Source organism: Tenrec ecaudatus, chromosome 8, assembly GCF_050624435.1.
Source record: "Tenrec ecaudatus isolate mTenEca1 chromosome 8, mTenEca1.hap1, whole genome shotgun sequence".
Lineage (NCBI taxonomy): Eukaryota > Metazoa > Chordata > Mammalia > Afrosoricida > Tenrecidae > Tenrec > Tenrec ecaudatus.
In genome coordinates, this window is record NC_134537.1 from 79,271,152 (window position 1) to 79,297,586 (window position 26,435).

Below are 26,435 nucleotides of genomic sequence, written 5' to 3' on the forward strand. Positions count from 1 at the left end.
AAATGAGGAGCTGATATCAAGGGCTCAAGTGGAAAGAAATGTTTTGGAAATGATGGGAACATATGTACAAATGTGCTTGACACAGTCATGGATGTATGGATTGTGATAAGAGCTGTCTGAGCCCCAATAACATGATTAAAAAACAAACAGAAACTAAACAAACTCAGCCACAGGGAACTCTGCCTCACACCTTGCACCGTGCAGTCCATCACTTCTAACTTCTTCCTCTTTGTTTTTATCAGATGTTTTGATCCTCAGTGGGGGGGCTGTGTGCAAGAAGGTGTCTGAGTCTTATGGAAGAGAAAGGGGGAAAAACGTTCAGTTGCCATGAAGTTGACTCCAACTTGTGTCAGAGTAGGATGATACTCCACAGTGTTTTCAAGGGACAATTTTTGGGGGGGAGTAGATTGCCAGCCCATTCATGGTGAACTTGACCTTTACTCTTTGGGTTAGCAGTTCAGAGTGGAGACTGTTGGCACCACCGAGAAAGTTCTTTAGATGTTCCTGGGGCAGAGTGCCTGGGAGCGCAGCAGAAATCACATCACAGCGGTAGCAACAGCAGCGGATCCGAGGGCTGCGCCCCAAACTGGAAAGAAGATGCTAATTAAAGTGAAGATGATAACTGGAAAGAAGTTCGAAAATGATTCTGATCACACCCCCCCCAAAGGTGGAGCGACTTAAGGAGAGTGTGGAAGAGAAAGAGGGACTCCCCCCACAGCCACTGTGCCTCCTGTTGCCAATGGCAACATGGTGGTAGTACAGATGACAAGCTCAGTCCTCCTCCTGGTGTTGGCTTTGAGAGGAGGCGGTGGTCTTAGGCAGTCCTGGACCCTCCTTCCATTTGACGTCCATACCTGTCACTCCTCACGAAGCCTCGCCCTTCTCCTCTGTGACCCCAGAGCCACTAGCCCTCCCCTGGATGCCCAGACTTGTGTGTCTGCTGGGGGAGCCGGTGAGGACCCCAGGATGCAGGGTCTCTGGCCCAAAGGGCCCTTGCTGGTTCCTGGGGTTTAGTTTGCGGCCCTGTGTGTTCCCCTCTCTCAGGCTGTGTCCCTGGCCGTCAATCCCATTTCTTGGCCTCCTAGAAAAAAGTGGAAAGAATTTTAAAAAGGAATTCCTTCACAAAATCAACCCAAATAAACAAACACAATCTTCCAGGCATTCCGATTCATAGCGAGTGTCTAAACATTAGTCAGAACCTGACAAGCCTTTGGACGGTGGAAGACGGTGGAAGGTTCCCGAGTACCGCCACCGCCTCCACCTGCCCTTGCAGGGCGGCGACCCAGACCTGAGCCCAGGATTTCTGAGCCGAGCGCGCCACCTCCTGGCGCATCACTCACAGGTGCGTCTGCGCTGCGGTTTCCTCCACCGAACACTCCGTGCCACCTGGACTCGCAGGCAGCGCCATCGCGCACCTCCTGTACGTCCCGGGTGAGGCATGCAGCATCGTGACCCGTAAAGACACTGGCAATCTCAGACTCATGGCTTTATTACAAAAAAATAGCCTGGGGCCGGCCTGTTTGCCCTTCTAGAACCTGATGCTCTGGGCGCTTCGCCCACCCGCCATCTGGAGGACTCCGTAGGGACCCCTTCTGGGGCCAGCAGAAAGGGAGCCCGCTGAGAGAGGAGATCCCCGAAGGCCAGAGGAACAAAGGCCCCCGGTCACTTGTGGGCCAACTTCTCAGTCAGTGCCACCGCTTGACGACAATCACTGGATGGTGAGTCGCAGGCGCCAGGCACTCTTCTGGGTTAGGGCAGTCCATCCTCTTGTCGGGTATGAGGTAGGCGCTCTGCCCGTCTGCTGTTTGTAGAGAGGCCGCGGGCACCGAGAGGCAAGGGACGCGCCTGGCCCAGGAGCCGGCAGGGAAGGCTGGCGCTGAGATGCAGGTCCTGGCCGGCCTGTGTCCGAGCAAATGCTGGTTTCCCCCTCTGGCAAGGGGGATCCAGATCCCGCCCTGGTTTTCCGGGCCCGCGGGGCTCCGTGCGGCCAGGCCTGCTCAAGTCTCCGGGTCTGCCCAAGGGTGACAACGCCTGCTGTCCACTGGGAGCTCGCGCGGGCCCTGCGGCGTCTGCTCGGCCAGCCTCGTGGGAGGGCCTCGGCCTAGGGCTGGAGCTCGTACTGCTGCTCCGTGGCCATGTCGAAGTCCTCGAGCACCGACTGCAGGAACTCGAAGGTGGGCCGCTCCTCCGGCCGGCCGCGCCAGCACTCGGCGATGACGCTGTTGTACAGCTCCGGCGGGCACGTGTCCGGGCGCGGCATGCGGTAGCCGCGGCCCAGGCTGTGGATGACCTCGGGGTTGCTCATGCCTGGGCAGGAGGGAGAGAGAGGGGATTGCCCGTTAGCAGGAGTCAGAATGGCCTTGTCGTGGCGTGGCGCTGAGACCAAGGGAAGAGGGAGGGGCAGGCCCGGTCAAAAAGGCACAAACCACTGGGTCACCATTGCAAGTGGCCTCTCTGCTCAGCTGGCTTTGTCTTTTAAAACATCTATCCGTCCATCCGTTCAACCATCTACCTACCTTCCCATCCCATCCATCCATCCATCCATCCATCCATCCATCCATCCATCCATCCATCCATCATTTGTCTACACCAGTGGTTCTCAACCTTCCTAATGCTTTGACCCTTTAATATAGTTTCTGCTGTTGTGGGGACCTCCCAACCATCAAATTATTTTTGTTGCTCTTTCATAACTGTAAGTTTGCTACTGTTATGAATTTGGCAACCCCTATGAAAGGGTCATTCAACCCCCAAAGGGGTCGGGACCCACAGGTTGAGAACCGCTGGTCTACACAGTTTCATCCAGGGGATCTATCCAGTCAAACACATTTTTTTCCCAGTCAAACAATTTTAGTCAACCTGGGGGAACAACTGGGGAAAAGACACTAGGTTTACTCCTAAGTATACGGCGCATGGGAGTGTGTCCACGATCAGTAATTCTTCGGGGCCCAGCCAAAGTCCGTCATTCACTGGGCAGGTGCCCCAGAACACGCCTTACTTGGGTGATGGAGAGAGAACTAAAGACTGCTAAGCCTTTCTGGTAGGGGCTGGGGGGCTGGGTGGTCTGGATTTGACCATGTGCCAGCTCAGAATGGGGCTTTTGGGGTGCCCCTTGGATGGCCAAGGTTGAACAGCCTGTCTTTAACTGCAACAAATGCATGGGAGTAAACTTGAATTCAAATCCTGACCTTTAGCATAATTCTAATTTGGGGTATAATTAACCACTGCTGAGGGAAAGGGCCCTGTTGAAGAAGGGGGGGACTCTCCCCTCAAATGGCATGGTTGGGTCTCTGTACACACAGTCAGCTCAGTTCTGGGGTGAGCAGCCACAGGCACCAGCAGGTGGGACTGCGCCAGCAGCATTGTCTCCCAGCAGCAGGGGGCGTGGCGAGACCATGCAGGATGCAGCTGCCCACCTGGGTAGGGCACGCGGCCATAAGTGATGATTTCCATCAAGAGGATTCCAAACGACCACACGTCTGCTTTGATTGTGAACACCCCGTAATGGATAGCCTCGGGGGCCGTCCACTTGATGGGGAACTTGGCACCTATGGAAAAGCCAGGAGCAACCTTGTGAGATGGGGAGTGTGCTCAGTGGTCCCTGCCCTCCCCCCACCCTCACCTATCAGCCCCTGCAAGCCCTTCCATCCTGTCCCCACCGCCACAGCCTTGCAGGGTTGCAGGACTTGGCAGAGATGAGCCCCGGGAGGTAGCTCCCAGCAGCAAAGAAGCAGTGGCCATTGTTTCATTGGGGACTCCCAAATGCATCTGGCTTCCACGACTGTTTTGCTACCCAAACTCGACTACTCTCCCAAAGGAGAGCTTCGGGGAAGACGTGTTGTTCTAAAGCTTGGGCAGGAATGTCCTATAGGCCCAGGAGGGTTTTCATGGGCATTTCTGCTTCCCTTTATTGAGAGGAAACATCTCCTCACAAGACATTGGAAGTGGTGAAATAAATGTATCCATTGATAAACTCATGTTAGCTGCATATTCAGATGTGGATTCAGGAGCAGATTCAGCATGGCTTCAAGGAACTTCAGGGTGGCTGGCTAGCTCAAGAAAGCCAGGCAAAGCGGAGGCATCCAGGGCTAAGTGACGTGGTCTACATGGGACATTGACATGGCTCTGTAAAAGTCAAGGTCCCAGAGCCTAGCACCCTCAGCAGGTCTCCCTCTGGCTAACAGGATGTTCATTTCCTCTTCAGAGTGATTCGAGGAGCCAGGTGGGTCCTCTATATTATTTCCATTAGGCGGGAAATGAATAATTGAGGTATAGACACAAACCCACCCCACTTCCATCAGGTGGATTTTGACTCATAGCAACCCCATGCCCTTGTGGGTTTCTAAGGCTGGAAACTTTACTGGCTCATGGGTTTGAGCCATCGAAAGTTAGCGGTCAAGTGCTCCACCACTGTGCCACCCAGTCTCCGAACCGAGGCACAGGCAAGTTAAAATGGGCTCATGACTGGCCCAAGTCATGAGCCACTGGTGAGTAAACAAGGCCCCTGCAAGGTGGGGCTGGACTCTTCGGCCCTCTCAGGGATAGCAGTCAGGGTTGAGCGGCAAAACGGTCTTTGGAGCTCAGATCCTTTTGGGAGTCGCCCAGTGAAACAAAGGGTGACTGCTTCTTTGCTGCGGGGCTCTCCATCCCGCCAGGTGCTCTGTTCTAGAGAGCGGCGTGTGCATCGGGAAAGGCCCCTGCCACGTGGACTCATGGCCAAATCATAGAAACTGCACAGCACTCTGCCCACGGGGCTCTGTGAAGAACAAGCCACTAGGAGCTTGTGGGGTTGGGCCGGTGGAGGTGAGGTGCAGGGTGCGGCTTGTGTTGGGGCCTCTGCTCACCCTCTTGGGCGGTGTATTCACTGTCAATGATGCGGGCCAGCCCGAAGTCAGCGATTTTGCAGCACAAGGTCTCAGACACCAGGATGTTGGCTGCCCGCAAGTCACGGTGGATTGAATTTCTCCTCTCGATGTAGGCCATTCCTTCTGCAATCTGAGGAAGCACGTCACAGAGAGCAGAACAGTGTGGTAACCTCCGTGCAAGGCACGAACCCACCCCCCATCCTGTGCCCAGTCTCTACAGGGGAGAGAAACGGCACACCCTGCTGTGGTCCAGACCCACCAGCCTGTCTGTCGAACCAGCCTTCTCCCTCTTACAAGGGTGGGAGAGGAAGGCTTAGGAGTGTGTGTGTTTGTGTGTGTTGGTGTGTGTGTGTATGTGTTGGTGTGTGTGTTGGTGTGTGTGTTGGTGTGTGTGTGTTGGTGTGTGTGTGTGTGTGTGTGTTTAGGGGGGAGGATGTGCTGCAGCTGAAGAAGAAGAAGCACATTCTTTGGTGGAGTAGAAACGGGCCTTCAGTGGTTCCTCCACAGCCTGTGCCGCAGTGCGCTCGAAGGCAGAACAGGAAGAAGCCACTCTCCTCATGAGAGGCGCAGCACCTCTCTTTGGTCCCTCCCCCACCTCTCCTGGCCTTCCTCCGGCGCTGCTGCTTTTCCTGGTACGTGGGGGAGTGGCTAGCACTGTGAGGCCTGAGAAAGGGGAAAGGAAGGTGCGTTGGGAGGAAGAAGGAAGGAGCAGATGCGGGGCGAAGAGAAAGACAAGAGGGAATGTAGGAGCACTGTGGAGAGCTGACTGCCTTCTTCTCGGGGCAGGATTTGAAGCTTTGACCTCAAGCACATCGCTTGACCTCCTGGAGGGGCCACTGTCCTGATGCCGAACTGAAGAGGGACATGGTCCACATAGTCTACAGAGTGGAGGGAGAGCTGGATGAGATGGCACCTGCCCCAGTACCTGCCCCGGGACAAGACCTCAGTGGGTCTGGCAGAGTCCAAACAAAGTCAAAGAAGAGCAGGCTCCCAGCTGTCCCTTGGACCACCAGCGCTGGGTCGAGAAGTGTCACTTTGGCGGGGACTTCATTAAGATAGTACCTACGGCCTTCCCAGTTGATCGGTGAGAGAACAGTGCGTCGTCAATTTACTGCCACAGACCTGGGAGAAGCCTGCCCAGAGTTGATCCTGCTTCTATTTATGCTCCCATTTTACCGTATTCATCAACCAGTCATGGCCTTGTTATTTCATTTATCTCTGCTCCAGCTCACACAGCCAATGGACAGTCCTTCGGCCAGTGCTACGGGGAATATAAAGTTCTAAGTCTTTTGGGACTAGCCAGTCGCGAGTAGTGCCCACTCTGCTATCAGACCTGTATTGCCCACTGCTGGAAATCCAAAAGGAAAAAACGAGCAGGGTCCAGATGTGCTTTCAACAAGAGAGTTGTGTACACAAGGCCGGTGAGAACACATGCTGAGGGGTGCGTAGGATTCTACCTGATGGAGAACACAGCTAGGTGTCTGGACAGAGGGCAGTTTGAGGCAGAGGCTCAGGGAAAGCCAGTGCCAGGGCATCAGGGAGCAGGGGTGATCCGGTGGAACTGCAAAGTAGAGCGCGTGGATCGGTGGTTGGCAGAACCCTGTGGATAGCCAGAGTGGCCTTGGAGAAGGGGCGTGCAAGGCTTTGCGTGCCCTGCTACAGAGTGGGGCCAGGGGAGCCCAGAAGGACTGCGTTTGGGAGGAAAGTGCACTCAGAGAGCTGAACTCTGAGGGGACATCCAAAAACTCATGGAAAAAATGGAATTGTAAGATAGTGGGATTTTACCACAAACTTTCTGAAGCCCCCTCACTACTCAAACACCTCCCCTTGACAGCTGTATGGAGCCCGGCTGACCCCTGACACACGGGGGCAATGCCCTGGCGCCGGCCACAGAGGGGCAGGTGGTGAGGCGCAAGCAGAACAGCTTCTAAGCCACTCGCTGGGGAGGGTCTGTTTCTCTGGCTTCCTCACCCCCAGACGCTGGGGCACATCTAGGCCCTGAACGCAGAGGCCTGTCCGTGTCTTCATGCTGTGTGACCCAGAATTTCCCAGGGCTTGTTGGTGGGCATTAAAAAAGAGACCGACGACAACAGCAGTAGGAGAAGCAAACCAACCAAGCAGGCAGGCTCGTCACCGCCACGCGGTCTGACACCGGTCACCAGGCTTAACTTTCCGAAACGGTCCCCAGCCTCCTGCCCACCCCAGTGGAAAAAATGGTGCGGCGGTGACACCAGTTCCTGCGCTGATGCTAATAGCAGATAAAGCCTGGTGGGTGGGAGCAGGAGGAGGGGCTGGGCAGGCTTCCTCTCCAGAGCCGGATGTGTGTGTGTGCTGATGCGTCTCTCCGGCTGACCACAGACCAGAGCTGTTCCGCTGACACTCCCAGTTTTAGCAGACACAAGCTCAGGGTCACCAGGTGTGTGTTCTAGCCAGTTACAGCCCTCAGCTACCAGGCCCGGGGAGGGAGGCTGGGCTCCTGTTCTCCATCCTGAAAGCCACACTCTGGAGGGGTCTGCACCTGAATGCGAGGAACACCTTGAAGGGAGAGGGTCTGGTGCTTGCACTGTTGTGGTGTTGGAAGGTTTCTGTAGGGTCCAGAGAGGAGACGCTGCCTCTAGTACTTGTGCTTGGTCATGTCTGTCCATCAGCCAAGGGTCAAGTCCCATGCCTGTAGCAGGACTTAGGGCTCTTGGGACAGACCAGTGCTTCCAGGATGAGCACTTGCAGAAGGCATTTGTGGATACCACGTTAGAACAAGACGAGGTCATGACAAAACACACTTTCCTCTTATGTTAAGTGGGGCCCTTTGCTACCTTTCTGTGGATGTCTCACAATAGCCCTTCTCCATTGCCTTATTCATGCTTCTTTCTGTTATGGCTTCCCAGAATGAAGACTACATTTCCCAGGCTCGCATGCAGCTAGGTGAAGACTACATTTCCCAGGCACCCATGCAGCTAGGTATAGCAATATGATGCAATGGTCAGTGGGATGTAAGAGCAAGTACAAAGAGCAAGTACAACTGCAGGGACATGCCTCTCAAAGGATCAAGGTGGGCTTTCTTTCTCTCATTTCTTTCTGCCGGCTGCCAAGAGGCTGTGATAGTCACGTGTGAGTAGTCATCTTGGGCAGTCAGATGGCATATCAAGAAATGTAGCAACCTTGAAGAAACCTAGCTCACTAGTGCCTTTGTGGGGGCAGAGTCCCCTACCTGCCTGCGACTGCCCACCTCTAGATGTTCACATACTTAAGAAATTCTTATTTTGGGTTTTCTGTCTTTTGAAGTCAAACGGAACCAAACAGTTCTAAATAACAGATTGCTTTGCCCAGCCACAGGACACCAAGAAACAGGCCTGCGGGCTGAGCCAGGATGAAGCCATTCCTTTCCAATGCCCACCACCTGGCAGTTCACAAACCTGGGCAGACATGTCAATCAGTCTTGGGAAGGACAATTTGCTGCCTTCGTCCGTCTTCAAGAAATCCAGAAGGCATCCTAAGGAAAGAGATGTTGCAAGTCTACTTCTGCATATTGACCCACTCATGCTGTGTGGCCTCTTGGCCAGGGGGACCCCTCCACAGCTGCAGAGGGTCTTAGACTCTTTGGGAACCCCGATCTCAATCCTCACAGTATCCCAGGAGGCAGCTAATCTGTGTCCAGCTGCCCAGAGGGGGTTAGGTCTCAGCATCTGAGGCTCAGAGGCAGGGGAGTGGCTCTTCTGACTCTCAGCGAGGGCTGTCTCCTGACATGGCTTTCGCAGGTTGGAGTCTTCCTTGTCCCCTCATCTCCTTCGTTGATAGAGCTACTTTACTTAGTAGAAAAATACACAGGATGGAAAAAAAGGAGAAAAAAAAGCCCCGCCACTTGGGATTTGGTACAAGTGACAAATGCAGCCCCTCTATGGTGTCAAAGACCCTTAAAGGAAGGTTCCCTGCAGTGTTGTGAAGAAGTGATCGAGAGGGCCCAAGGAGGCTTCCTTTTGAGAAAATGTAAATGAAATATGCTAACATGGCTGTGGCCATAAGGAGGCGGTGTGGAGTCAGGGCCACGAGAGAGGTGAACCCAACCAGACTCATGGTCAATGAGTGTTTTCCAAGTCAAAGTGACTCCTCTGGACAGGGCAGAACAGCCCTTGTGGGTTTCCAAGAAGGTAACTCTTTATAGGAGTAGAAAGCCTCATCTTTGTCCCATGGGGCGCCTGTGGTTTCGAACTGCTGACTTTGTGATTAGCAGCGCAACTCGTAAGCCACCATGCCACCAGGAGATCAAAGGCTGAGACCCCCTCCCTAGTTAGGAGTTGAGTTTATTCTCCCATCCCCCAATTTCCATCAAAGACCCAGGCCCAATTCCAGGTTCACTCCTCCCATGAACCCCTAGCCACACTGTGAGCCTCAGACCATCTGGCCCAAGTCCTCTTCTCATATGTGTTGTAAAATGTCCCCATAGTTGTCAAGGGACCGGGTATGGTGAGTAGTAGGGCTGGGACTAAAGCCCCGCCTCCACGTGTCCAGTCTTATTGCATTTTGAAGTGCCCTGTCCTCTCCAGTGTACATGAAGCAGGGCTGCGCGCAGAAGATGTGCGCCTACAATGTTGGGCGAACTGTTTCTGAACTAAGAAGGGCACCCTCTACGAAGTTACCCCTGTATTCCTCCCCTCATTCTGACACACAACCCTCGTGGCTCAGCAGTGCCCTTGGAAAGCCCCTGGCCAGCAGATGGATCAACCTCAGACTTCAATCTCCCTCAAGCCTGGACCGCGCGTGCCCCCCACCCTCCAACACCTCCCAACTCCAGTGAAGGAATGAAGGCCCAGGGAGTGCGCCACCTCTGGCCATGTACTCGGTGACGATGTAGATGGGGTCCTTGGTGACCACGGCGTAGAGACGAACCAGCCTCTCGTGCTGGAGGGTTTTCATCATGTTGGCCTCACCCAGGAAGGCCTCTGGAGACATACTTCCCTCCTTCAATGTCTTGATGGCCACTTTCACGTTGTTTTTGTAATAACCTGAATTCCAGGCAGGAAAGAGAATGTAAGAGCCAGTCAGAAGACGGAATGAGCCAATGGTATTGCAGGAGGAAGCCCATGTTGCCACTGACGGCAACACCAAACCGAGTCTCTAGGGCTTGACTGCCTACCAACTGGAACGACTGGACCCGCGAGCGTGGGGCAGCACGGGCAGTGCTCGCTAGACCATGCCAAGAACATGTGGAGGCTGGCGCCTGACCAACCAAGTGGGAGACCCCCTCCATACTTGTGGCCACTCCAAAGAAAGGTGATCCTCCTGAATGTGGGCTTTCTAGAACAATATCATTCCTATTACACACGAGTGAAGTTGTGCTGAGACTATTCACATACGGGGAGAGCAGGGCATCAACAGGCAGCTGCCAGAAGTTTGAGAGAGATTCAGAAGAAACCTGGCAGGAGGAATGTCATTCCTGACATCAGATGGATCTCAGCTGGAAGCAGAGGGTCCCAGGAAGATGCTCACTTGGGCTGTATTGACCATGCAAAGGCTTTCGATTGTGTGGATCACAACAGACTGTGGATGACATTGTGCAGGATGGGAATTCCAGATCATAGACCCAGAGGCAGTCGTTCAAACTGACACTGTATGTTTTACTTTGGGAAAGGTGTGGGTTAGGGAGGCATGCTTTCTCCACCCTTATTCGGTCTGTATGCTGAGCAAGTAGCTGCGAAGCTGGGCCCTATGAGGAAGAGCGTGGCCACAGGATTGGAGGGAAACTTATGAACCTGTGATCTGCAGGTGGGAACCCTGCTTGCTGAAAACCAGGAGGGTTTGAAGCGCTTGCTGATGAAAAAGAAAACGTGCAGCCTTCGGTGTGGATCACCACCCAATGTTAAGAAAACCAAAATCCTTACAGCGGGACCAATAGGTAACATTATGATAACCAGGAAACAGACCGACGTTGTCACAGTCGATGCTCATGAAAGCAGCAGCCAAGAAGTCAAATGGCATATTGCATCAGGCCAATCTGCTGCACAAGACCTCCTTAAAGAGGTCTTGGAGGACTAAGGTGCACGTGACCCTAGACACGTTATTTTCAATTGCCCCATATGCATGTGAAGGTGGACAATGGATACGGAAGACCGAAGAACAGTGGACACATATGGATGAGGGCGGCAGTGAAGAAGATTGACAGTACCACGGACTGTCAGAAGAACAAATCCATCTCAGAGGATGTACTAGCCAGCATGCCCCATTGTCAGGAGTGACCAGGCCCTGGCAAAGGACCCGGTGCTTGGTAGAGCACTGGGCCAATGGGAGGGAGGACGTCTCTCAAGGAGATGGAGTGACGCAGGGGCTGCAACAATGGTCACCAATGCACCACCGGTGAGGAGGGAGCAGGACTACACAGCGTTTCACTCTGTGGTTCCATTCTGGCATAAACAGCCTTGCTATGAGTCGGAGCCAATTCAATTACACCTACAACAACCATGCAAACTGACAGGCTGCTTGGAGGGGACCCTGGTCACAACCTTCCAGGGGCTGTCCCTGTTCTGGAGGTGGGGAGACTGAAGCCAGAGGTGCTCCCCCCACCCCCACTCCCCCCCACCAATGGATGGAGTGAGTCCTGGGTTGAATGTGCAAGTTCTGAAGGCAAGGAAGGGACCAGGTCCATGCTGTGTAATCTGCTGGAGCTGTCTTAGGTTCTCTGGGCCGTAGGAAGTACAGGCACTGACCCAGCCAGGGAGGGTGGTAACCCAGGCCTGGGCTCTCTAATCCAGCCCTTCGAGTAGCCTGCCCTCTATCTCTATACAGTGAGTCTCTTCTAGTCATGTCAATCACTGACCAAGCGTTGCATCATGGTGATGTGATGAAGGAGACAGAGGTGGCATGTGTGTGTGTGTGTGTGTGTGTGGCGGGGGGGGGGGAGGAGCATCACAAGGGAAGTGTCTCATTAAACTCCTTTCTCTGCCTCTGCAAGATATTCCTTTCTGCTCTTCAGCTCCCTGCTGTCTCCACACTTCCCTCACCAAGCGCCCCTATTCACACCCTCCCAGGCTCAGGCAGGCTGGGAAAGTGAGCGCCCCTGGACTGCCCCATCTCAGGGGACTGCACTTTAATGTCTCCACTGGAGGCACCTCACACGGGGGTGGCGGGGGGGTAGTCTGGAGGGAGGCACATCAGTATCCCCGGGGCTAAAGCCGTGTGACTTATGTTCTGATTGGGTCAATGGGCAGCAGGGGAGCAGTGGCCACATGCAATTTAAAACACAGCCATAGGGACCTGGCAAGTAAGCGACTAGGCCAATGTCATAAAGCCTTGACCAGACTCCTGAAACTCCAGGTCCATGTTCTTCTGTGTGAAGCGCCCTGCAACCCGTCCAAGTTCACACACAGACGTTACTGGTAAAGCCAGCACTAGGCAGAACAGCACAGAGGAGGGGACTGACCAGGGGACAGGGGAGCTGGATTCCTGTCCTGCTCCACTACCGCGCTCTTGATCCGTGACAGCAGCAACCTGGGACAAGCCATTTCAGTGTCCTCTGCTTGGAAGGCCCCGCAAATGTAATGAGCCTCTATCCGTCTACACCCCGACCCCGCCACACTCACGGGTCTTTCTGAGGTGAGCACTCTGCACACGCAGGCCTTTCACCCCCAGTGTCCCTGCCTGCATGCAGGAGGCGGTGCAGGGAGAGCGGCTAGGGTTTGCCACTTACTCACCCATCCAGACTTCACCAAACTGCCCAGACCCAAGTTTCCGGACCAGTTTGAGAGACTGCCGGGGAATTTCCCACTCGTCATGGGCCCAGGGGTCCTGAGGAGCCAGGCTGACACATGGCAGGGTAAGTCTCTGGCACAAGCCATCCCCCTTCTCTGCATTGGGGAAGAGAGAGATGGGGCTGGGGTTAGTTACCAGGGCAGCTACCGGTCACATCTCACCCACTGTCAGCTCCCCCAACCACGGACACACACACACACACACACACAGACACACACACACACACACACATATACACACACACTACTGCATACAGCATCCATGACACATAGATTTAAAATGTCATGACTTCCATGGCTGCAGGCTGAGCTGGTAGAGGGGGTCAGGGCCATGGTTGCTGAATCACTATGAGGAGAGTTGGGCCTCTCAGGTCCAGTCCTGGGATGACTCCCCTCTCCTCAGGTGACGCACACGATTCACACAATCTTGTGGTCTTAGGGAAAGAGACACACAAGGCCCCCCTGACCCACGCCCCCACCCGCACACCCTTATGGTCCCGCTCTTACTAGAATAGTGCTGCACCAGGTCTTGGAGCGAGGGAAAGGTGATCCTGGGGGAGATGTAATAGCCTCCTTGATCCAGCGTGCGGATTTTATAGTGCTTGATCACCTCCCCCTGAGGGGTTACATCCTTCACAGACAGGGCGAAAGAACCTAGCAGGTTAAGAAATCAGACCCATTACTAACTCATCTTCAAGGGGATTACAGTGTGTGTGTGTGTGTGTGTGTGTGTGTGTGTGTGTGTGTGTGTGTGTAAATGCCCTAAAGTCGATGAGGGACGATTGGGTAATTCTCCTCTATAGGATTGAATGACTGTTGAATTATATGATATGTAAATTACTTGGCAATAAAACTATTGGGGGGAAAAAGACAAGAAAAGGAAATCAGATGCACACTAGAAGCAAGGCGCTGGGGAAGGAGAGATGAGGCTCTCCTCTGAAACCCACAGGCAGCGAGTGAGGTGTTGCGCTGTAGGCCACGAGGCGGGCGGATCCACTCGAAGGCAGCGAGTCCTGGTTTGCACTGTTCTTCACATAGGACTGAGTCGGAGACTTCACTGACAAAAGAAGTTCCTCGAATCCTGCTCTATTGGCCAAATGCCGAAAGGTCCCCCCTCAGATCTCAGCCCTCCAGGTAGTCTTCCCCACACGAGCCACCTAACTCTGCTCTGACATTCTCCCCCAAGCCTCCGCAGCTCAGCCAGGGAGTCAGAGAACTGTGTTGCAGGCAGGACAGTCTCCGAGCAACCACCCCTCCTGCCCCCACTGGGCACCCGGCCCCTCTGAGCCCCTTTGCCATGAACCACGGCGAGAGGTAGGCCATTGTAGGGCCTAGGAGCTTTACTTGTTTATCTGTTTTCCCCAGAGGCACACTACTCTCTCACACAAAGCACATCATCACCTCAAGCACCTGTGTCCCTGGAAGAAAGAGTCTTGCACTGCTTTCCATCACGTCTGTTCGGAGGCATTTGCTGCTGGCCCATTGACTTTGTCATCTGGGCAAATGTTGGCCCGAAGACCCGTGCGAGCAAACGCCCGGGGTTCAGAGCTAGGAGGCAGACATGTCATGTTGGGAAACTGCTCTCTGTCAACTGATGCTTTTACTGAACGCCTCTGTGCAGCTCGCTGGGTACCGCCGCTCCACGCCGATCTCTAACGGGAGAGGTGAGGTAGCTGAGGCTCAGAAGGATGCGGTTGCTCCCCAAGATCACTCTGCTAGGTAGCAGCAGTTTGGGAGAGAGGGGAGGACTAGATTCCCATGACCAGTACTTCCACACTTGCCCACCAGGGGCCAGCCAAGGACACCTCTTTCCTGGGCTGGGTCTGGTCCATTTTGTCTGATAGGTTTGAAGGCATCTTTCCTCCGGTCAAAACGAGCGTCTCTTTTTCAAGCCCACGTCCTCTCCTGTGTCTCCTGGTCCACGTGAGAAGCTGTTTGCTGAGCCGCGTGGGATACGGCACACTCCTCTCACCCCGATATCTCCACCCCAGCTCCAGGCAACTGTGCCCTCCTGGCTCCAAGGAACGAACGAGCCTGGCTGCCCTGCTGTTGTGCGAAAGCCTTTGCTCCCACGACCCTGTTGCGTTTTTCCTTCTCGTCTTTTCAAGGCTTGTTAGCTTTCTTCAGATGTACATAAGCCAAGGCGAACGGACTGCCAGCGAGGCCACACAGGACTAGAAAGTGCTTCCCCGCCTTTGCAGTACTACTTGTTCCCTCGAGGGGGCACTTCCTGGCCCCTCTCATAGCCACTCCCTGTGCCTCTGCCCTGCCCACCGAGAGGTCTTGTTTTGGAGGTGTGTGTGTGTGTGTGTGTGTGTGTGTGTGTGTGTGTGTAGAGTATGAGACTTGGACAGCCTTGCAGTTTGGCCTACCTCAGGAGCCTCGGCGGCATAGTGGGTTATATGTCGGGATGCTAAATTGCAAGGTCAGCTGTTCAAAACTACCAGTCACTCTGAGAGAGAACGATGAAGCTCTCTACTCTCGGAAAGATTCACAGTGTCAGAAACCCACAAGAACAGTGCTGCTCTCCTATAGGATCACTGAGTCAGAACTGACTCAATGGCAGTTGTTAGAGGGCCCCTTCCTTGTCCGTATGGCGCTTGGAGGGCTCTTTCCCAGCAGAGAGCGCCTTAGCATTCGGCCGAGATTACAACACCGTCCCCAGGGAGGAAGGCTGGGCCCACTGGCATTACTTTCACATCACGGGAGAGGATGAGGGCGGTGGGGATGACAGACGAATCTAATCGACTAAGGTGCTCAGGGCTGCAGTTCAGTGGAGGCACAAAGGGCCCGGTGGTACTGCTCTCTCTACTTCTTTATATGTTTGACGTGCTGTCGGCAGTGATTCTGATGTTGCTTCTTGGACAGAGATGCTCTGCCATCGTGACGGAGTGGTGGTACCAGCCCAGCATCTAGAACAGGTACGGCTGAAGGATAGAATTTCTTCAATGTCAAACTGTACCCTTGCAGGCCCACTGTAACTCTTGAAGTTTGCCAGAGCACGTCCAAACCAGCATCTTACGTGGAACAATTATTGGCAGGGCCTCCAGAATGATCTGTCAATCCATTAGACCAAACCCATGGTCAGTGAGTCACAGCTGTCCTACAGGACAATGGAGCAAACAGCCCTACCAGTGTCCAAAGCTGTACCTTTATATGGAAGCAAACTCCCACTGGGGGGCAGGAGGGTTTGAACTGCTGACAATTGGGTTGGCAGCCGGCAGCTGAGTACTTCTTATCACTGTGCTACTTAAACAAATACTATCTTTCTATTATTAAGTCCTGGTGGTGTGGCGAGCTAAGGATTGGGCTTCTAACCACAAGGCCAGGAGTTCAAATCCACCAGCCAACTCGGAGGGAGAAAGAAGAGCCCATCTGCTCCTGTAAAGACTACAGCTTAGAACATTCTAAGGAGCAGCTCTACTCTGGGCTATGAGTTGGAATTGACTCAAAGGCAGTGGGTTTGATTTGGTTGTATCAGTGTTTATGTTTTAATGCATCCATCGGTGCCTTTTAGAGGAGTCTGCAAACATAAAGCACCTTAGCTTCCTCTCCAACCTGGCCCTGGTCTTTTGAGGTCCATGGGCCTGAGCAATTTCCAAAAGTGTCTCAGGATGTTGTAAGTATTTCTCTCCATCCCACTTGTTAGCCTGGTATTTCCCATTCATTGAAGGTGTTCAGCCACAAATGAAGCCCAGGGGCCCACTGGTGGGTGGTTCCTTGTACACTAAACCCCAACTCGTCCAAATTGCCCCCAACTCACGATCTAGCTCCCCGACTCCTCCAATGTCATGGCCACCCATTCCTTACTCCTTTCAAGTTCAACATGGGCCACGGATGAGGATGTAGCAGGACCCACTGTGGGGCTCCCTAAGGATGATAAGCTTCCCCATCCTGCTCAAGAGCTTCTCCTAAGCTGTCCCAGGATGGGCAGGCTTGCTCTATTTAGAGCTGGTGAGGATTCTGGGCCTGCTGGATGAGTGTCCCACTGACACGTGGGACTCGGATGCTAGCTCACGGTGGGCTTTGGGTGACCCATTCCTCTTTGTGGGTCTCCGATTCCTCATCTTTCACTTGGGGATGCCGACCTAGCACCTCCGAGGTCTATGCCGAGGGGCAAATGTGCACCGGGAGGCGTATGTCATACGGTGTGGCACGGCCTCCTTGACTTGCTCTGCCAGGGGCGTCTTCCAAAGCCCGTCACCAGCAGCATGGACGCAGCAACTGGTGGGACCTTCCTGTGTGGATTCTACATAGCAAGGGATGTAGACGGGCTGGCAACATACTCAGTGCGCGCGGCCGAGATACACACACAGAACAAGGGGAGTTCGACTCCAGCTGCCTAAGGCCCAAAGAGCAGCAAGAAAACAAGAGGGACCAGTGGAGTCGGAAAAGGGCGAGGAGGGCGGGCGCGATCCAGCGCTCTGACCGGCTGCGGCGGCACGGGGCTCGCTTCTCACTCCTTTATACTTCCCCTTGAAGCGAGGCACTCACTTCTACTTTCTATCATTTCTATAACTCGCAGCCAAAAGGACATTTAGAAAGAAAGGAATCGAGAGAGAGAAAATAAAAACATGTGGGTTGGAAATACAAACATGTAGGTTTGCTAAGTCAGTGGATTTGAATTGATGTGCGCTCTGAGCCTGGGTGTATAAATCGCCCACTCTCCACAACTGCTCAGCTCAGCCCATGGCTGTGGTGCTGATTCTGTGTGGGAAGGGCCTGATAGGACACAGAACTGCCCCATAGGACTGCCAGAGGCACGCTGCCCCCTCGTTCTCCCAGAGAATGTCTGGTCTCCACAAGGGCCACCTTCCACTTAAAAAAAAACAAACAAAACAAACCCAAAGGCAGGGCCTGCCCCAAACTGATGTCTACTCTAAGGCTCCCTCAAGCCTCTGAGGCCGCAGGCTCTGGCTGTGATAACTTGTAAGGATTCTTTCAGTCCTGAAATCTTCTGACTTGAAAATGAGGCTGGTGACTGAGGGTCACTGGGTATCAGTGACCACGCCTGCCACTGCCATACGGAGGGGTGTGGGTGTGGGCATTTAGTCTGGCCCCACGTGGAAGCGGTGAGGTCACCACGTCCCCTGCCCAGTGAAATGCCTTGGCTGGATGACTGGGAGAACCATGTTCCTGGAAAAACCAAGTCCACTAGAGGGCGTCACCGGGCTGTCTGGTCAGGCCTCCGTTGTCAAGGAGACAGGGCCAGAATCGGCCAGCTTCCCTGGACTGGCCTTCCCTCCCAACCCCAAAACCAGGCTTCCTGGGGACACAGCGGAAGGAGACAGGCCACGCACACTTACCCGTATCTGTTTCACTCTCTCTTATAAGGAAGGAGCCGGCCTTATTGATTGGCGCCAGAAGCTGCCTCTCAGCATCTTTCCTGATGATTGATCTGAAGAACCACCTAGCAAAGGGGAAAGGCAGACAGGCCTCCATTAGCAGCCGTGCTCCCTGAAGCGTTCTTGGCCAGACCTCGCTCCTGAGCGGCACCTCTGCCCCGAGCAAGACAACGCTCTTGTTTCTGAGCGATGACGCCCCACATCTAAGTAAGATAGGTGCATGCCTGGTCCCACTACCCTCTTCCCTCCCCTGCCGGTGTCAGTGGATCTACTGCTTGCTTTAAAGAAAAGGAGACCCTTGCTCCAGAACAGGGCCCCCGGCCATCTTCCCCACAAAGCACTCAGGGTTCCCTCCTGGGGGTTGAGCCACTGAAATGGATGGAACTGCCAGAGAGACCGTCAGAGCAGGGACCAGTGCTCGTGCAGGGCACCCAGGTGGCAGGAGACTCCTCAGGGTGGCAGTGCCAGCTGTCCCACATGCCGCCTGGGGGAAGGGCTGGGACCTGGGCTGGGAGCCAGTGGACAAGGACCCCTCCCACAGTAGCCATTGCTGGGGGCCTGGAACAGCGTTTGCTGATCGCACTGCCCACCATCGACGATCGACTTTCCAAAGTGCCTGGGAAGAGTCCCTGCACGTCAACTGGAAGGTTGTAGGTTTATGTCCACCCAGAAGCACCTCCAAATAAAGTCCTGGTGATCTACTTCTGATGGCTCTGCCATTGGAAACCGTGGAGCACACGTGGGGTCACCGTGAGTCAGACTCAGTTCAACAGTAGCCGGTTACACGGGGACCAGCAGGGCTCTCCAGTGACAGAGGGGAAGAGGGAGGTGGAGCGCAGGAAGAGACTCTGTCCTGTTGCCAAGTGATTCTAACCCATGTCTTTCCCAGCAGTTTCTCCTCTGCCTCTTCGCTGCTCCCTCCCCACGGGGCTCACGAGGTTGACTTTGGGGCCCACTTTGGATCCCACCCCTAGGAGCTACCCCAGAGCAAGAGCCACTGTGGAGGCAGCGGTCTCTGCTTCGAGGGAGCCTCAAGCTTATCCACCTACTTTTCCACCTCCAGGGTCTCGACGCGGACAACGAAGTTGCTGGGCACATAGCCTTCTCTTCCAGTGATGAGTGATCTGGCCAACCACCAATCTCCACTTCTAAAGGGGAGGAAACAGGACACAGGAACAAGATGAAGGGCCTTTCCTGGTGTCGCTCATGGCCCTTCACCGTGGGAGCTCATCTCTGGGGTGCAGTCATGAAAAGGTCTGGCGGCGGCAAAGTCGCCTTGTGCAAGCTGCTCTCGGTGCAGCAGCTGACCCTCTGGGCTCCTTCCACGTTACTGAGCATCCCTGGGCTGAAGGCACCCCTAGTCTGGGTCAGGAGGGGATGATGCCATCTTCTGAGGGAAGAGCTTATCCACAGTCTGACAAACCCAAGACCACCCCCACCCCCCCACCCCCCGTCTTCTAGTGTGCAAGCCTCCTCTTGATAAATGGGATGAGATTTGGACATACTATTTAGAATTCAGGGAGTGTATTGGGACTGGCTTGGGAAGGACAAAGTCAGGAGGACCCGGGCAGTATGGTCAAAGGGCAGGTTTTTTCATGCGTTTGGCTCCAGGCTACTGCAGGGCTTCAAAGTAAAATTGCGCCTCCACGTGCCAAGGACAAGACCAACAAAGTCTGAACTCGATCAGACGCCAGTGGAGCTCCTGAGAAAGAACACTGGGAATAAGCTAATCACACCCGCAGGATCCTTTGTGATAGTTCTGCCCTGTGAAAGCGACACACGCGGGGACCCAGTTGTGCCATGCGAACCGATGTGGGAGAAGCTCCCACTGCCTGGGAGAAGAATGGAGGCTTTTTAATCACGGACTGCCTGAAGACCAAACAAATCTGTCTTGGGATGAAAGTGCAGCCACCAATGCTCCTCAGAAAGCAGGGATGGCCAGACTGCGTCTCCATACTTCGGACATTTATGAGGAGGGACCAGTCCCCGGAAAGGGCATCCTGCTCGGTGAAGTAGAGGGTCCCTGAACAAGAGGAAGGCGCTCCACCAGAGGGATGGACACAGTGGCTGCCACAGGAGGCTGGGACATAAATACGGTTGTGAGGATGGGCACGGCATTGGACAGTGTTTCATTCTGCTCAGAGGTGGAACCAGACCAGTGGCACCCAACACCAACAAGGCTCTGCTGAGGTAGCCCGGAGGTCTGCGTGGAGGCAGTGACAACCCAAGGGGGTTTTGGAGAAGGAATGGTAGGTGAACAGCAGAGTGGGAGGTAGTGGGTGCAAATCACCTCACCAGAAGAGTTTGGAAGGAAGACAGCTAGGTCATGTTTAAGAAAGTGCTGGCTGACCGGGCTGAGGAGCAGAACAAGGAAGTCCTGGAGTCAGCCGGGGAGGGGTGGGATGGGATGGAGTCGGTGGTATAAGGATGGCCAGGTGGGAGTCCTGCTGTGACTGGCGGCCGTGAGGACTGACCAAGGGTAATGTTCTGGAACTTACTCCTTCAGGATCTGCAGCTTCTCTCCCTTCCGCATCTGCAGGTCCCGGTCGTTCACCCCGTCGTAATCATACAGAGCCACCACAAAATGGTTCTCTAGAGGCACAAGGGAAAGGTGGCTACCTCTGGGGCCGGCTGGCACGAGGGCAAGGAGAGGGCTAAGTTCATGTCGCGAGACCCCTTTGGGCTCCCGGGAGAGTTGGGGATGAGCAGGAACAGAGTGGCAGCCACAGGTGCTCAAGAGGCCGGCTGACATCTGCTCTTCAGAGCCCACTCTGACGGTGCTCTGAGTCCCACTTAGAACCCCTGAGCCCTGGGCCGGACAGAGAGCCAGAAGATCTGTGGACTAGCTGCACCCCTCCGGCGTGGCTAAGCCTCCGATGGCTACAGACTCCAGGGAAGGACACAGTGTCTGGTCCTTTCCCTTCACCCTGCCTCTGGGGCCAGTGAGCCTCTCTTCTTCTGCCCCATTTTCGAAGGGGCAGTGTCCTGGTAACCAGGCAGCTTTAGTCCTAACCTCCCGGTGCAAGTGGGGCCTGGAGGTCCCAGGAGAGTGCCCTGGGGCCTCGTGGATTATGCGTTGAGCTGCTAACCACAAGGTCAGAAACTCAAGCCCATCAGTCACTCGGCAGGAGAAAGAGGAGGCTTTCTGCTGCTGTAAAGATGTATCTGTAACCTTGGAAACCCAAAGAGGCAGTTCTGTTTTGCCTCATCGGGGAATGGTGAGTCAGAACTGACCCTATGGCAGAGCAGTTGGAGTTTTATTGGCCCCCATCTACCTCCATCCCGAAGGGGCATCATCTTGTGCTCCGCCAGCATCAGCCCAACCCTTCTCTTACAGATGGTACCCAGAGCGCCCCTCTGAGTGCCTGTGGCTGACAACACCCCTGACCCTGTCTGGCCCTCTGAGACAGAGCCTTCCTGTTGCTGTGTGTAAGTGAGGCTATTAGGACGCTGGGGGAGTCAATGGATGGAATTCTGCCTTTCAGAAAGTCAATGCTGAACAATGGTGAACAATGCTGGACAAAGCTCCGAGAATGGGATGGGAGTGGCCTCTGAGTGGTCTGGGTCTCATTTGGCCTCAGAAAAAGCAAGGTCATTCATTGAGTTGACAGGCATGGGGAGATGGGCAGATGCAAGGCTAGGGCAGGTGGTTAGAAGGTTGGCAGGTGACCATTTGAAGGCGGGCTGGGACAGGGTGTGGAAGCAAGATGGCATCTTCCACATGGAGCAAATCTGAGGCTGGGCGCTAAGGAGACCTAGCCCCTTGAGGTAGGGAGTTAGAAGCCTTTAAAGCTTGGGTTTGATGATGATGTTTATATTTCCTATAGCTTTCCCCCTTTTCCCTCTCTTTTAAAGTAGACAGGTCTTTAAGAAAAATCCTGTCAAAGCCCAGTCACAATAAAAGATATTGTGTCTGGTTGCAGGAGGACCCCACGGGGCAAGTGGCTTCAGAAACAGAGCTGAGCCATGTGTCTAGCTGTTTACTCTCCCAGCCTTCTCCCACCCATGCCTTGTTAGTCAGGGCAGACTGCTCCCAAAGCCCCCTTGTTGGGACTCCCCAAAGGGCTGCCCGGGGAGAAGGCACAGGGAGCCTGAGCTTGCCAATTTCCTACCTTGATCCGGGTCCTCATCCAGAGGTGGGGAAGAAAGATGATTAAAGACGACCTGGAATAGAAACACGCACACACACACACTTTGTGAGTTCAAACACGCTACATACTGAGCAAGGACAAGATGAACCTGGTGCATGCCGGCTAGAATCCCCGTTAGCTCTAGGAATCTGCTCTGTCCAACAAGGGCAGGCAGGTTTAGAGACTGCACAGGGACAGTCCACATGGACTTCCGCAACTCCTCAGGGTCCCAGGGTCCCTTCCTGGACCTCCCACCACCTCCAACCGGATCCTAGGCGTGATTGGGGGATAACACGTGCAGCTTGTTAGCGTGCCCTGACACGGCTTCATAAAGACAGCCATGGCTGGGGAGAAAAGCCCGAGCCCACATGTGAAAACGTGGAGCTACCGCCAAAATGAACTTTGCAAAAGGGGGTCTGTGGGCATGGAAAAATCTTTGAAGAAAAAACCAATTTTTTTTTTCATCGAAAACCAACCAACCTCTTCCTAGGTACAGAGCCTGTAGAGACAGCTGCATATATGCAACAGGGGCTATTATACAAGACTATAAGAGCGCTTTCATTCTAATAACACACAAAAGACAAAAACACGGCAATGATCCTTATGAACAGCGCCAGGACAGAGGACAAAGGGGCAGAGGCACACCATGAAACAGGCACCACCGAGCGAAGCTCAGAAATGCAACGGTGAGCCAGAGTGAGCCCCAGAAGAACACATGCCGCTTGAGCATATAAAGTGGACATCCTGCAAAATTATACGAAATGCTGTTTAGGAATATGCACGCACACAATAAACATTTAGAAAGCCAAGCTAAGGAATGATAAACACATTTGTGCTGCGGGTGGGGCCTGGGGGTGAAGTGGGTGGCGGGCAGAGAAAGGCACCTTTTGAAGAACGAACCCCTCTCCTTCCCACAAGTTCAGCTTGATGACAGATGTTTGTGTTCTTCCACCCAGGTTGCATGGAACAGAATTTTAAAGTTGCGTTTTGCAACATGGTATCTTCGGTCTGATTCCATTCAACACACAAACACATCATCTGAATGATGCCCGGAGAAGGGGCCGGGAGGCAGGAAATCTGAAGTACTGATCACGTGGTGATCTCTAAGGAGGGGGATAATGAGTAATTTTTCCTTAATTTTTAACTTAAGTTTTCCTTAATTCTTATAGGTGTGGTCCGTTTTCTATGTTGAAAAAAAATCCAGGCTATCTTACTTCCGTTTGTGACTTTGGGGGAATTAATCTGTGCGAGTCTGAGTTTGCTCCGTTGACCATTCCGTCAACAGCCTACATTAAGTTGTTACACAGGAATCCCTGGGTGGGCCAAAAGGCTGGCAGTTCAAACCCACGTGGAGGTGGCTCTGAAGTCAGGCCTGACGAGCTGCTTCTGGAAGGCCACCCAGCCTCGAGAGCCCTGCTTTGCAGCCACGGGGCTGCCGTCACTTGGAGTGGCCTCATGGCCTCAAAGAACATGCAGTGTTGCGTGCCAAACCCGGCGCTAACTTCGGAAGGAGGTGGACGAGGGGCCTGGGCTCACGCGTGACATAAGCGAACCAGCACCAGCACCACCCGCTGTGGGGATAAAGTGATGGCTTGGGGTGTCCACTCGGAGGTGGAGTGAGCAGGAGTGGGGAGCCAGGCGTGACACAACTCCTCCAAAGCCAAAGGCAAGTGGGTCGGTGGTAGTAGGGCCTGTGGAGGACACGACCCATCATCTGAAAGCACATCTTTGGAAAGAACCTTAGCAGTCAGCACAGGCGCTCACTGATTTGTACATAGGAGAAAAAATGGATCCTCTAATGATAAAACTTTATTTTTTTAATTTGAAATTTCACTTTTTTTCTTTCTCTGAAAAGTTTCCTGCCTTGAAAATCACTGTGGGCTCCAGAAAGCCCGAGGGAGGGCTCTGGGCACGAGGGCGAAGAGAAACACCTTCTAATCCAGATGCTTCCCCCTCCAGAGAGGAAGCCACTCAGGGGACAGTGGTATCCTGGAGGTTCTGGGTGGGGGATGGGGTGGCCAAAAATGTTGCTGAATGTCCAGACCTTTCTCCACAACACCTTCTCAATGGACCATTTTGATTCTGCTCCCACCCCCACCCCCATCAAGGTCTCTTTTAAGAAATGAAAACGAGGAAGAATGATTGAGGGCTAGCCATGTGACTAAGGAGTCCTGGTCATGCTGTGGGGAATTTCAAGGTAGTCAGTTCAAACCCATCAGTTGCTTTGCATGAGAAAGATGAGGCTGTCTACTCCCTTTAAGATTTATAGTCTCATAAACTCTGTGTTGTTGCTACAAATGCATTACTGATATTTAGCAATAGGCAACATGATAAACAGAGTAAAGATTGAAGTTGTCAAGGATTTCATTTTGCTTGGATCCATAACCAATGCTCATGGAAGCCGCAGTCAAGAGATCAAAGGACACTTTGCCTTGGGTTAAAGGTGTTGCTCAAGATCTTTTTACAGAGTTGAAAAGCAAGACTGCTTCTTTGAGGACTCAGGTGCACCTGACCCAGGCCATGGGGCTTTCAGCTGCTTCAAATGCATGCCAGAGCTGGCTGTGGACTAGGAAGACCAAGGAAGCACGAATGCTTTTGAAGTCTAAATGGAAAGTACCATAGGCTGCCAAAAGAACAAACAAATCTATCTTGGGAGAAGTACAGCCGGCATGCTCCTGAGAACCTTTGTTTCATGTACTTTGGCCGTGGAATAAAGAGAGACCCTTCTCTGGACAAGGACACCATGCTCAGTAAAGTCGAGGGGCAGTATAATCAAGGAAGACCCCCGACAAGATGGGGTGACACAATGGCTGCACAAATGGGCTCAACTGTACCAGCAGCTGTAAGGATGGCGCAGCACTGCGTGGGGTTTCCTTCTCTTGCACTCAGGGTTGCTATGATTCGCGGCTGACTTGACGGGATATAACAACACCATGAAGGGCAGTAAGTTTCGGTTTTAACCGTGTGCCTGGTTCTGTGCCGAAAGCAACATACCGTCTCATCGCATGCAGGAAACATTCCTATCAGGGAGGCATTTTTATCATGCCCACTTTATGCCGAAACAGAGGCAAAGGAAGTTAAGTGACGTACTTCAAACCACACAGCTAAGAGGTGAGAAGTCAGCCCCTCTGGCTCCAGAGCTCATGCTGCTGAACCTTCTGTCTCAGGAGAGGGGCGGGATGGGACCAGGAGGGGCTGATTTATCAGAACTATCTAGAGAGAGCCCTAGGGGAGGGTGGGGACCTGCAGCAGCCCCCCAGGAACAACGTGTTCGGGCTCTCCTTCCTTCTCCTCTTGGGCAGGGAGCGGACAGATCACTTACCACGGGGGGCAGCGGTGGAGGGTCCTTGCTCGGGAGGAGCTTCACGGGGCTCCATCGGCTCCCAGGCTTCTCCTTGACCTGCCTTTTGCTGCTCACCACTCCCATCCTGTGCAAAAGTTCATAGCAGGTCAATGAAACGAGACAAATAGCCCTTCCACATTGCTGTAGTGAAGCATTCCCCCATCCCTCTTCAGGGGCGGCAATTAGGAGGGGTGGGCGTCCGAGGGCGTCAAAGTCAAAGCATGGATATAAAAGTGGCTGGCTGATCCAGCTTTGCATCTCTTCCTCCCAGAGTGGAGTGAAGTACCCCGGTGAGGAGACAGGCCAGGGTTTGGGACACCGAGAACATTTGACCCAAGGCAACTGCTCAAAATGGCTGGCAGAGCCCGGGCCCTCTGGGGACAGAAGCCTGAGCAGGAGGGTCATGCGGTGTTCCTGAAAGAACCGAGAGTGTATCTGGTGATTTGGATTTTAGTCATAATTTTTCTGGTGGCAGTGTCCCCAGAGTCACACTTCCTCTTTGGGCCCATGTGCGCTTCTTCCTAAAAGGCAAGGCATCTCAAGTTCTTTCCAGAATGTTCAAGTCAGAGGCTGTAAATTCAGGCTAGACCAACACAGGCATCAGAGGCCTTGTGGCTTCTCAGTAACATCATAAACTCTTCTTTAGAGGGGAGAGCAGCACGAGGGGGCTTGAAAAAGTTTGTAGGAAAGCGGCGCTCAAAGAGAAGGGCGAGAGTTCCGGTAGCACCCTCGGCGAGCAGGTGGTCCTCAGACAAAGAATGACGACAGAGCAACCAAGTCCCCAGGGGACACCCAAAGTAGACTTTGGGGCCAGGGCTTGGCACCCCACCAGACTTGACCCGAAAACACTCCTAAAGGTCAACAAACAGACCTTGAACTATTTACAGGCTTTTCTTTGTTGCTTTGTTTTGTTCTGTCTTGTTTTTGTGTGTGTATATTATTATCTCCACAGGTCTATCTAGATAAGCTAGGTGGGATAAATAAGGGACTGATGGTTGGTGGGGGTGGGGTGGGTA

The 26,435-nt window shown here is 53.6% G+C and overlaps 1 protein-coding gene across 1 annotated transcript; it reads right to left on the bottom strand.

Annotated features, from left to right (window-relative positions):
• Window positions 1-2,101: 2,101 nt before the first annotated feature.
• BLK (BLK proto-oncogene, Src family tyrosine kinase) lies at window positions 2,102-25,503 on the bottom strand. The gene is made up of 12 exons (XM_075555694.1): window positions 25,399-25,503; window positions 22,059-22,110; window positions 20,445-20,538; window positions 18,996-19,094; window positions 17,908-18,011; window positions 13,109-13,255; window positions 12,545-12,697; window positions 9,683-9,862; window positions 8,276-8,352; window positions 4,842-4,992; window positions 3,414-3,545; window positions 2,102-2,307 (listed from the first exon to the last, which is right to left on the bottom strand). Exons 1-12 carry the CDS (start codon window positions 25,501-25,503, stop codon window positions 2,102-2,104), a joined length of 1,500 nt encoding a protein of 499 aa, XP_075411809.1.
• Window positions 25,504-26,435: the final 932 nt, after the last annotated feature.

Excerpts from the sequence above, each read along its gene's own strand:
- BLK (XM_075555694.1), bottom strand. The coding sequence starts at position 25,503 with ATGGGAGTGGTGAGCAGCAAAAGGCAGGTCAAGGAGAAGCCTGGGAGC. Across the intron at positions 8,353-9,682 it reads CACCGAGTACATGGCCAGAG|GATGCCTTCTGGATTTCTTG; the intron begins GTGGCGCACTCC and ends CTCTTTCCTTAG. Across the intron at positions 4,993-8,275 it reads TGATTGACATGTCTGCCCAG|ATTGCAGAAGGAATGGCCTA; the intron begins GTTTGTGAACTG and ends GTGCTTCCTCAG.